Genomic DNA, 12365 nt, shown 5'->3' with positions numbered 1-12365 from the left:
AAGTGATCATTTAATTCGATTGAGTCTCAACTTAGTCCAGAGGAAACTGGATAACGTGGGTTTGTGGTTTGGGCCCTTCACTTGCGGTGGTTGGTGAAAGTTGAGTGCAAGTAAGCCACGAAACCTTGTTTTGGAGGTAATCACCGAGGAATCCACCTTCCCTGCATAGCGCCCTCCATTACTTACGTTGGTCCTTACGTCACACGCAGCTATCAAACATTGGTTCCTACCGGTTTTCCCCGTACTGTCAACACCAAACTCGATTTCCAAACGAAGATTAATAAACATGTGAAATTTGACGAACATTTGAAAGATCAAACTGTATTTGGATTTAGTAAACATTTGAAACTTTAATTAATTCTAACAAATGCAATTGTAAGAAAATAAGACATCGAGCATGATTGGCTCCTACAAGTATTCCCAGTGTGAAGTTCCAATTTTGACGCAATATCTGCAATGTGTATGCCCATTTCCTGCCTTTTAATGTGTTACAGGGAAGATGTAGTGCAGAGCGAAGCGGCAGCGAAAAAAAAAAGATGCCATTTAAGATTTCAACTCAAGAAGTTTTGCTTCCAGGAAGATATTAGTATTAGGGTTGCAATTGGATCGGCTCTCAGGTGCAAGGGTCATGGGGAATTTGTCTGTAACCAACTTGACCCAAAATGTATTTAAATTAATGCTTTAGATCAACCCATTTGCAACCGGAATATTGCACTATCTCTAAGAGTCAAGACGCAAATGGGCCAGGTCGGTTAGTGACTTGATTCCTTTAATTAGTTTTTAGCTCTGCTGCATTTAGGTTGTGACTCTCTGTTTTCTGTCTGTTTTTTTGCCGAGGTTCCTTTTTCAAATAATTATGTTGGCGTGTTTTTCTTGATTGTTTTGTGGAAATTATTACAAATGGGCAAAAGATCAGCAAAATTTTGTTGTTAATATCTTGTGGGCAGTTGTTCTCTTATATTATAATTCGGGGGATGATGTCGTATTTCTGTTCTTGAGATTGGTATCAATCTGTTATGCATATGTTTCGTAATAGTCATTTTTCTTGAGAGTGTATCTTTTCTTGTTACTGCTGCGAACTAGTTATTATATTGTTATTTTTACTCGGTGCTTCAAAAAGTAGATGACGAAAGAATGGGAAGATGAGGATGGAGGAAGATGGCTTAAAAGATTCAGGTCGAAAAATTCCTGTAGAATTAAAGGTATTTGCTTTCAAAGAATATTTTTGAGCATCTTCCTAAACTGAACCATTTGAAAAAGATTCACGTACCTAGGATACATGACTGCTTCCAATGCAGTATCTACTGATATCCGTTACTTTCGCCCTTCTGCACATCTTTAACAGCAACCCACACACCACGGATTTGGAATCCCCTGTTACTCTTCCTCTTTCCTGTCAAATAGTTTTTGTTTATTTTTTCTTATTGCAGTCAGCATGGTTCTGCTTTTTATAGAAGAAAAGAAGCTCCGGTGGCTCCTCAGTAGATATCTCAGAATTCTTGCAACTGATGAGTTTTTGACTCCCCATTATGCCTTTAAAAGATTTCACATGCTTGAATGTTGCTGAATAGTTTGCTGTATATTACTTATCACTGTGAATTTTCTGGTATATATTGTTACCCTTTGATTGTCTTTCTTGTTTCTAAGGTAATGATGCTTCAAAAAACAGAATACTTTCTGCTTTTCATCTCAGGCATTCCTTTGGTTTGGTACTGAAGTTTACATCCAAAGGAAAGCAATGGTTTTCTTCTTTCCACTTCAGGCAATAAGACCACCAGATTTATATAGGAGTTCATCCTTTGAAGAAGGAAACCCAACTAGAAAGCAGAATATTAATTGTCCTATAACCAGCATACTGTAGACAAGGAAAGAAATCATCGACAAGAAAGCTACATTCTGCTGAGGTGTTCTTCCAGAAAAGGCAAGGTTCATTCCCAAGACAGCAGCAAGATACAAGTTTGACGGGTCTTGATCTGCAAATGAAGTAGATAACCACATTTTGGTAGAGAAGTTTTGGAAATTTATTCAGATCTAGTAGACCAAATGCCAAAGAGACGGTTTTTTCCAAATGATCAACTATTGACCGTTCTGAGATTGTTATACTTCGTTTTGGATTCACAATTAGAGCTTATTTTGAGCTTATCTAAGACATTTCTGAAACTACTGCTTTCCTTCTCTTTTCATGGAGCCGGTGGACAGCATTTGTCACTGTTAATTCCATGCAAGCTGATTTTCTTGTCTTCTTGTCCATAGACGTGAAGCTATATGTTTGATAGAGCAGTATTCCTTTAACAAAGAGATAAACGGATGTTGATTGCCATTAGACCTGTTTGATTCTTGGCAAAATGGGCACTGGAGATGCATTGCTGTAGCAATCATTTCCATGTTTGATAATTGGCCTACAAATTTCCAACTCCATGGATGCTGTTGGACAGCAAGACGATAAGCATTAAAAAAAAATCATGAAAATTTTAGGGAATTTACACTTATTGTATGCAGTAGTTGACACATTGGCTAAATAAATCTGCCTTCGCACATATAACGAAAAGCATGTGGATCTAACAACCTCCACCTAATTAGTGTGAAGTTGCTTGTGGCATGCCTGCTTCACCTTCAAAAATTTCAAGCAAATTTGGGAAATCTCCAGTGACACTGCATCTGATGCCACAGCGCTTACTGCTGCCACACATCATGAGCTATTCACGGCAAATTTTTGCTCCATTAAACGTTGGCTTGAGCATCAATTATGTCCATGGTGGTTAAGTTGGGGATGTCTGATTTGTAAGTGTGGAACATAAACTTGCAAGCATCGACCGCTTCTTCCACTGTGAGAAATATCCACTCTTGGCCAAGGGAATCGACAAATTCAGACTTCACCAATTTCACCATTACATCTGTTCCGGGGTTTGCTAATGCAAGCTGCACAAATCATAGGATGGGAATCAAGATCGTTAGTTATTCCTAGCTATCATCTAATATCATGCTATCCTTTTTAGATTACCAAGTGGTTCTGTCACAAATAGGAACTTAAATGGTGTGTTATAGATGTAGCCATCACCATATCTGAATAAATGAGGCGCTTGTCATGGAGTAAAGTCTCCTAATCCAAATCTAACTCTATATTAGATTATCCTTTCTATGTCAAACCAAAAGTGAACAGAATGAGGATTTGGTAGGTGCTGCAGTACTCCTAAACACAAGTCCATGTTTGCCATGGCAACAACCAATGGGGAGAAAAACGCTTATCTTTATTATTTTTGCTTATGCAAATGGTATTTGTGTAAAGCAATTTATGCTTGCTAAACTTTAAACAACTATATAACATTCGGAAAAACTGAAATCTGGAAAGCATCGAGTCCTCACCTTCAGTCCCCTCCTTTCCATGTTCCTTCTGGTCTCTTGTAGCAAGCTTATCCCACTGGTATCAATGCCTCCCACCGCTGTAATGTAACACTCAGCCAGTTAGTGAAGAACAACACCCAGTTAAACAGAGGTTAGTACTACTATATCCTTTCCTTTCTTATTTAAGAAAACTTCTCCTAAGCAGTGAGGCTTACAGGCACCATGAGCAACATAAAAGCCAGAAACTAGTAACCTCACCCCGAGAGTCTATCTTGTGCAGCAGTGGCTCTCATGGGTTTTCAACTCAACTTTTTATCCTCGACACTGAACAACAGGTACTTCTTTTAGAGCTACGTCGCCGTGACACAGCGCATGGAACTCTATGTTGATTCAAGTCGAGTCACACTGCATATCAACATGACCTATGACACTATGAAAAACATCAATTGCCATGAACAGTCTTACCAGTCATGTCAAGGATCACATATTGGAGAGTGTCCTCCTCAGAAGCTTTAAGCCTATCCTCTTCCTCATCCATCCACCTTAAGATCCTGTGAAAGCAGAGAATACAACGAGGGTCAATTTTCAGAAATTGTGAGCGACATTCATTACATGTAGAATGCGACTCTGAACCATGGCAAGAAGGATAACCTTTCTCTCAGATAGCCTGCATTTGCAAAGTACATTGGTGAATCAATTTGAAGAACAAGAATGCCGGGAATGCGAGTGGCAGTCGGGTATTGGCTGACACTTCTGTAGATCCCTACAGAATCTGTGATTTTCCCGAGAACTGAAGTTCGGGGTCTTGCAATGAAAAGAACAAGTCTAAGCACAGATATAGCAACCTGCGAAGAGAACAACACAGTGTCATCATCATTACAAGTACATGCTGCTTAGAGTTTTGTAAATGATCAGAGAACGTACCGCAATGATAAGGCCAACCTCTACGCTCCGAAGGACAACACCAAGAAAGGCGACGATGCAAACGATGAAATCGGCTTTGTCAACCTTCCAGAGATGGATGGCAGCCTTGTAATCAATGAGGCCAAGCATTGCAGCAGTGATGATGGCGGAGAGGACAACAAGGGGGGTGTAGTAGAACAATGGAGTCAGCAAGAGCAGCGTGACCATAACAGCAGTTGCCATCACAATGTTGGAAGTTGCAGTCTTACAGCCGGCGTTGAAGTTCACCGCCGATCGTGAAAATGGTGCTGAAAATTGTTCAGAAGAATGTTATGCAATTGACACTTCGTTACAGATCAGAGCTAAAATGCAAATTCTGGGAGCCACTGATTAAGGCCAACTTCATTTATCTGAAAGAAACAAACTAGCTTCATCATCATCAGCCAGAGAGAGGAAAGAGCTGAAAACCTGTGGTTATATAGCAGGATGTGCATGACCCAACAATGTTCATCATCCCGAAAGCTATCATTTCTTTGTTTCCATCAATCTGATAGTTCTTAAACATGGCAAAGCTTCTTCCAACCGCCATCCCCTCCTGTCAATTTGCACAAATATGTAAACAAACAACTCCCCAAATAATTTAGTATCATTAGAGTCCTTAGAATAGTGTGGAAAAGAAAAATTAGATCGGATTTGGTAATGTCATCACATTCTTATCCATCTGGCTCATGCAAATTTGTTAAGTCATATCTTTTATGAAACGATTAGAGCTGCGGCCTCTAGTCAAATCCAGTATAGACCTCTGCAATCGTTTTCTTTCTTTCCTTCTTTCTCGTGTCCATGTGGAGGTACATATCAATCTGGATCCTCATCGAACTACATGTGATTGGAATAAAGCGTGTGTTCGGATCTGATGCTTATATTTTATAGGAATTTTCAAATTAATCGAAGCAACATCCACCTCCGAAGAGGTCATGGATGGACTGCGTTGGACGTGTTGCGTGAGGATGTAGACGGGTAGAAGCAAGCTCCGATCTTCGAACAGATAGCGTCTGGCCAAATTTTTTTCGGGTTCAGATAAGGAATCAGATGGAATCAGCCAAAACGGAATCCAAATCCAACTAGCTAAAAATTGGTCTGTTGGCATCAAATTAATGGGTCTAGCTAGCCAATGGTTTCAACTTATTCGGGTTTCTTCACCTGTTTGACTTGATACTGGAGCATTTGCATTCTTTCTATTGCTCATTTCTCATATAAATCCTGATTCAATTTGGATCCAAACCAGAGTCCTGCTTGTTCAGATAAAAGAATGTGAGTAGATATTGGATCTCATACATCCGCGTAAACTTTTGTTGTTTCACAACCTACTTAAAACCATGAGCAGCATGAATGATGAAAGCATCATCTACAAATTAAGAGGAAGCTTCATTGGGGAGGAAAACTTACGGCTAGAGCAACGATGCCTGTCATGATCCCGGTCTTAACGGTGAGACCCAAGTACTGGGTCGAGAACGTTAGCTCACTAACCGATGGTGGGTTCACTCCTCTCTTGAGGCTCCCAATCTGTAAAAAGCAAAAGAAACAGAAAATACCTTTAATACTGTAAAAAGCAAAAGAAATAGAAAATACCATTAATACGACTACAAACTATTGCTGCACGACGTGTCAACTCAAGAACTCAGCTCAAAGAACTTGAACTCAAATTCAACTCATTTATACAGTCAAGCTAGAGTTTAAATTTATACAGAAAATGTTACATGAACCAAGTTTGAGTTTTAAGAACTCAATTCATTTAAACTCGACTCAGCGTAAGAACTCAACTCATTTAAACTCGACTAAGCTCGACTATGTAAAATTGGTTCATCATAGCTGAATTAGTTAAACGAGTTAAAATAAATGAGATATGTTAATAGAAACAAGTTGAACCAGTTAAGTGAGTTGAGCTTGAGCTCTATGCTGTATTGGTTGAATCGAACTCGATCCTGGCCTATGGAGCTCAGCTCGAATTTGAGTTTTTTAGTCAAGTCAAGTCGAGTTTAAACTTATTAGACTCGTATGCAGCCCTACTAAAACTAACAACATATAATGACAATGACACCTGAAAAGGTGGAGGAAGAACGCTTTTTAGAGAAAAACAAGGTAGCTCCTATTATTTTTTGATAATAGAAACAAAAATATCCTCAATACCCTTATCCCTAAAAATTGCCAAACCTTTTTTAGGGTCGGTAGAAAAGCAGCATTGCTCTCTCCTTTTTTTCTTTTCTTTTTTTTTGTCAAATGATGAAGACTGGCCCGATACAGCATTCAACTCAAAGGTTGTGAGCTTAATGACCAAAATGCCTTAGCTTAAAAATAGGAATGCCCTCAGTAACAAAGAACTAACGACCCTTTATGAGGACACCCTTTATGAGGACACAATTGGAATGGTGACAAAACACTTTTCTGACAAATAGACGGGAAAGTCGTCACCTTATGGTAAAAAAACAAAATATTCCCACATGCCCCCACACCGTTAGGCTAGAAATGTTCAACGATCCAGTCCTGCTCAAACTCAGCTCGACTCGCATGTTGCTCATCTCAAGCTCGGGCCGAGCTTTAAGAAGGAAGCCCAAGCTCAACTCGGTTAACTGAGTGTGAGCTTGAGCTTAACTTGTTGAAGCTCGTTTAAGCTTATCAGCAAATAATGATCTCCATCGCCTTCACGTTATGGGAAAAACAAAATAGTAGCAATATTGTTTCATTGTTCTTCTCTAAAACATAAATTACTCACGTGAAGAATACTAAATAATTTTCATTTTTTATATCAAATATCAATTATACACCGATTCATCAAAGCTAACGTTGAAGCCAAAAAACCTCTTACCTAGCTTGCAGTTGTAGCTCGATAGAAAGAGGAGGTGGGAAGAACAAGAAGACAAAAAATAGAAAAAAAAAAAAAATATATATATATATATATATATATATATATATATATATATAGAGAGAGAGAGAGAGAGAGAGACAAATATAGAGAGGGTGAGAGGAAGGGAGAGAATCAAACGACATAATAATAGGAGAAGTAAAAAACAAATGAGCCAAATCGTTAAACTAGTCGAGTTTATCTAACTCGAACTCGACTTATTTGTAACTTGAGTTTTAACCCGAACTTACACAAAGGAGCTACAGTCGAACCAGAATTACATTCCTATGATCGGCCCCAGCTTTCACATCAAGCTTTCAATAATAGAACTCTTTCTCTCTCCCCTGTTTAAAATATGTGTCAATGGAGGCATAGATTACTTACCACCTGGATGCCGTGTTTGTCGGAGTGGGTAAGGTAGGAAAGGAGGGTTCCAAGTATGACTGAGATGAGTGGAGCCATGGCTGATATCCAGAAAAATCTCGGCCTTTTCTTGCTCTACCACATGGAGAAAGAGAGATAAGGACAGATACGAATAAATAATTCAGTACGTTCAAACAATGAACTACCATTCACTTTTTCGACCGAATGAAGGAAAAGTAATTGTCAGTTCCTCTTCAAAGATGGGGGACTTGAAGGCTGGTATACCGCAACCGTGTTTACGTAGAAATGACGATTCAGGTGAGGATGGTGATGTAAGAAAAAGTAGTCAGTCCAATAGCAGATAATTTACTCTTCATTAAGACCAAGACCACCAAGCAATGCAACTGCTTCAAGACGATAGGAACAAGGTTTGACAGAGATTCAGGTGGTCATCAACAAAATCTGAGGTTAGCTAGTCAACTTTAGCTGCCAACCAGTTCAATACATGTTCATACATGTTCATGAAGATTGGGAATAAGAAATAGAAAAAGGGAGTTCACTTCCTTAAATTCTTGGCTAAATTGCGACACTGTATTGAAAATTCGGCGATGCTTTATTGTTTCATTCCTAACCTATAATTCCAAACAAATCGGGAAAGGAATTCAAAATTGGAAATAAAAGGTAGGTCAAAGAAAGGACAGTTCGACCCCTCTAAAAATTATTAGCTCCCAATTGTAAAGTAATATTTGCATGAGAACTTTCCATTGAAGAAAAACATTTGAAAAGTAGACATTAGAAAAAGGGTGCTAAAAGTCAGAAGATTGAAGTCTGAGAAATGTTGAGACTGACTAAGGATGAGACAAACATTTTGCCTCGCTTTGTTGTGGAGTTAATGAAACTTACTATGTGGCGACTGAGGAGGAGGAAGATGAGGATGAAACAGCCAAAGACCGCGCTCTGCCATCTCCACTGCAAAGGAAAACAACAAAATCAACAATCACAATCATTCTTCACAATAAATTAACTTTTTTTGCAGAAAGTTTACTCTCTCTCTCTCTCTCTCTCTCTCTCTCTCTCTCTCTCACACACACACACACACCAAGGCATGCAGGCTTTATGCACAGACCAAGGATTCACCTGCATCCCGTCCTTTTCTGTGTTTGGATTAACCTCATTGTATGCACACATTTAAATCAGGTATCGATGAACTACTAGCTGATTTCTAAGAAGAGAGAGAGAGAGAGAGAGATTAACATTGTGAGACTGGGAGAAGACTGAGCGCAGGACGTCGAGGAGATCGGTCTCGTTGGTAAAGTGTTGCAGCCCCAGCATGCCCTTCAGCTGCTGCAGGGAGACTACGGTAGCGGCCCCCGCCATGAATCCCACGATCGTTGCATGCGACAAGAAATCCACTATAAACCCCAACCTGACCAAGCGAAATGATACCCCCACGAAAGGAAATAGTACAAAAAGCAAGTCAATATTCTAAGAGATGAAGAGGTGAATCATATCAAGAACAGGGCAGATGCTTCTCTCTTTCTGTACACACCTGAGAAATCCAAGGGCGGCCATGAACACTCCGGCGAAGAAAGTGGACGTGAAGGCCAGGTGGATGTATAGACCCGGCTGCGCCGCTGCCGACACCTCCTTCCCCAGCATCGATGCCATCAGCAACGACGCCACCGCCACCGTACCTATTGCCACGTCCCTCGAGCTACCCATTATCGCATAGATCAACGGCGGCACGAAGCTCGAGTCTACACCATAAACCAGACAAAAGTCACAAGAAAATTAGGACAAGGAATCAACTCGTAAAGGAAAAGACTTCACATGATTATCATGATGATGCTAGCTGCATGTAAAACAACCTGCTAATATTATCCTTATCGAAAAGAAGAAGCTATTTTTGCTGTTACTTTTACTTTTATCATCACAAAAGTTGCCGTTATGCTTGGGTGTTTGCTAGCTTTTGTGTCAGAAAAAACCAATGCAACGAATTCAACCCCACCAGATCATAACAGACGGTAAGAAGGAAAAGAACAAATTGAGTTTGTTCACTAGCAACCCACCATCAACAAGATGGTTATGGCTGTCACGATGACTGCAGATGAAATCATCATATTCATGGGATTGGTAACAAGTAAAATGCCGGCAGGATGGTGCTAATTAACTATGAAAGGGAACCTACAGAGGCCGTAGATGGGAGGAAGGTTGGTGAGCTTGGCGTAGCTAATGCCCTGCGGAATGGCGAGGCTGGCGATGGTTATTCCGGCGATCAGGTCCGACTTCAGAAACTCCTTCGTGTACGTCGGGGCCCATTCCATTATGGGGAAGACATACTGGAACGCCAGAACGGCCCTGCGGCGGGCCGACTGCCCCTTGAACCGGCGAAACGGGTCGTCGGGGAAGAACATTTCCTTTACCGACGCTTTCATCGCCTGAAAGAAAGGCTCCGGCGGCGGGACCGACACCCGGTGCGTTAAATCCATGTGCCCGACATTGCCCATCTTATAATAAACAGGCAAAGAATTCCAGCCGGCGAGAATTGGGCGGTGGGGCGGCGAGGATGGTGGTGGCGGGGATGGAGCACCGGGACGTCCATCTTATAGAGTGCGAGAAGGCGTCATCTTTCTGGTTCACTGTGACGCTTGCCTTCAGCCATGTGGGTCCCAGCGCTGTAGACGTGGACTCTATTTCTCTAACTTCTGTGGGGCCGCGGTTGTTGACGGGCGTCGGTTGTCGGGTCCTGCATTCCTATATACGTGTCGTGGTTAGCCATTTAGCGGCGGACACGTTTACTGTGTCCATTGGCTGGACAGCCATTCCAGTGCAAACCGCGTGGTTATAGTTTCGTAGAAGATACTTAAATGTTGTGGTAGATCTGTCAGTATTACATGCTAAAAATTAGGAATTTAAAGTTTGATGAGAAGGAGAGGTCCTAAGCATCTCAAATCACTACAGACCTAAAAAACTTAGACATGAAGAAGAAGTTTCAGTACCATCTTTATTTTAATAAAACAAAACATAATGTTTCGTTTGATTATTAAATGTTTCTTAAACCAAAGACATTGTGTTTTAAGCTTCTTACAAAATGCACCATGTAAAGTAGATTTTTCATCGACAATTAGGAGTTGTTTATTAACATCAACAAGCTGTTATGTCCTAAAAATTAGGGAAGATTTATATAACAAAAATCTAATGTTACAATATTCTGTAATTCTTTTCTAAATTTTAGAACAGATTCATGAGATATTAACAATTTTAAGTCACCAAACTCACCAAAGGTGTCCAAGTAGATAGGTGGCTCAGCTTCGCTGAGAAGTTGTTATGTATAAGTAATGGATTATATGATGGTAAATTTGAGTGCAAGTTGGACCCGGAACCTTTTTCTTGTGGCTAATCTTGGCAGAGTCCACCTTCCCTGCGTAGCGCCCTCGGTTGCTTGCGTCGGTCCTTGCATCACATCGACGGCTGTCCATACCACGCGTGTTTAGGCTAACTGGATCTCACTTAATAATACAACCAAAGTCATGTTTGGAACTTGTTGGGGAGTGCGTATACCATCGATCTCAATCACTTGAAAGAACGTTAATGCTCTATAATCGAGCTTACAAATTAATCAAGTGGCCGATCAACAGCTTTAGCTTGCTCGAAGAGTGAATTGCTTTTCGGCGACAAACTCTCGCCCCCTAATACGACAGCTACGTGCCTCCCTGTACTAATCGTTTGAGTGCAATTCGCATTAATGAATATCCAGTTATCATAGCCTTTTCTTTCATAAGAAGGTCGAAGATTGCAATAAATGCGATTCACGATATTAAATGAAACTCAAGCACAGTATAAGTATAATTGGAATATTGTAATGTAGTGTTACATAAATCTGCATCGACTTTTAAGATAGATCCATGAAACAATGATGAACTGCTCCTATTGTCAAACAATAAAACCTAACCTAATGCCTATAGAAAGTATATGAAGGCCAATTTGGTCACACCAACTTATCTTCATGAAGCCAATCTCAGAAAATGAAGATAGAATAAGAAAGCAATATGATAAGATGTAGGCATCTAACTTGCACCAAGTAGGGAACGTAAATTTCATTGATCATGAATGTCTAGCTGAATTTCTTTTGTCCTCATTATACGAAGAAGACAAATTCAACTTATTGCTAACTGGAGGAAGCCATTTGGTCTAACTCGATCTGTAATGGCGGTTTCCGAAGCAAGTGTGCCAACTTGACGGGCTACCATCTTCCAAAGTGCTCTGTCTAGAGACAGTGACCTCCAGTTTTTTTTTTCTAATTACTTGATTTTGTATGTGATTTTGTATGGTTGGCTGACGCAGGAGGGGTGCATCAGGGTCTATTTCTTATATTTTGGATTTCATTTAATTATTCTCATTTGTTAGGATCCAGATCCAAGATCTGCTTTTAGTCTGTTTAAAGATGCTTTTCTGTAGGGAGCTTGAGTTATCGACATTCGAAAAGCATAAAGATTGTTTGTGTTCTTTTCTGTAAGTTCCGTTTTTGCATTTCTTTCGGTCTCTCTAAAGACATTATTGATCGTAGAATAGAGGAGAGGTCATCTTTTCCACCACATCAGTGGCTGAAAGCAGCAATGATTGAACTTCAAATTTTCTCACTGGCAGTTCTTTTGCGACAGCAACATCCATCCGTCTTGGCTTACCAGTTTGGATATATAAAATGTTCGTGGAATTAATTGAGAAAAAATATTCAAACTCTAGTGTGAATAAAATGTGAATTGGAACTAAATACGGTCAAAATCTAGCTTGAGTTGACCTCTAAAGATATTGTCGTAATGTATGACGTGAGAGGATAAGATATACATGGAATGACGAG

The 12365-nt window shown here is 40.2% G+C and overlaps 1 protein-coding gene across 2 annotated transcripts; it reads right to left on the bottom strand.

Annotated features, from left to right (window-relative positions):
• Positions 1-2391: 2391 nt before the first annotated feature.
• Positions 2392-10092, bottom strand: LOC116264175 (sulfate transporter 3.1-like). Of its 2 annotated transcripts, XM_031644250.2 has the most exons (12): positions 9696-10092; positions 9057-9264; positions 8762-8933; positions 8411-8476; positions 7529-7642; positions 5692-5808; positions 4714-4840; positions 4267-4553; positions 3994-4187; positions 3808-3893; positions 3364-3440; positions 2397-2919 (listed from the first exon to the last, which is right to left on the bottom strand). In XM_031644250.2, exons 1-12 carry the CDS (start codon positions 10012-10014, stop codon positions 2722-2724), a joined length of 1965 nt encoding a protein of 654 aa, XP_031500110.1. In that variant the 5' UTR covers positions 10015-10092; the 3' UTR covers positions 2397-2721. The 2 variants fall into 2 exon arrangements, with proteins under 2 accessions (XP_031500118.1, XP_031500110.1); XM_031644258.2 differs by lacking the exon at positions 7529-7642 and having other exon boundaries at positions 2392-2919.
• Between the last annotated feature and the right edge of the window lie 2273 nt (positions 10093-12365).

This window comes from Nymphaea colorata, chromosome 1 (assembly GCF_008831285.2).
Source record: "Nymphaea colorata isolate Beijing-Zhang1983 chromosome 1, ASM883128v2, whole genome shotgun sequence".
Taxonomy (NCBI): Eukaryota; Viridiplantae; Streptophyta; class Magnoliopsida; order Nymphaeales; family Nymphaeaceae; genus Nymphaea; species Nymphaea colorata.
The sequence above is the reverse complement of the archived record's forward strand: the minus strand, read 5'-3'. Positions and strand labels throughout refer to the sequence as shown.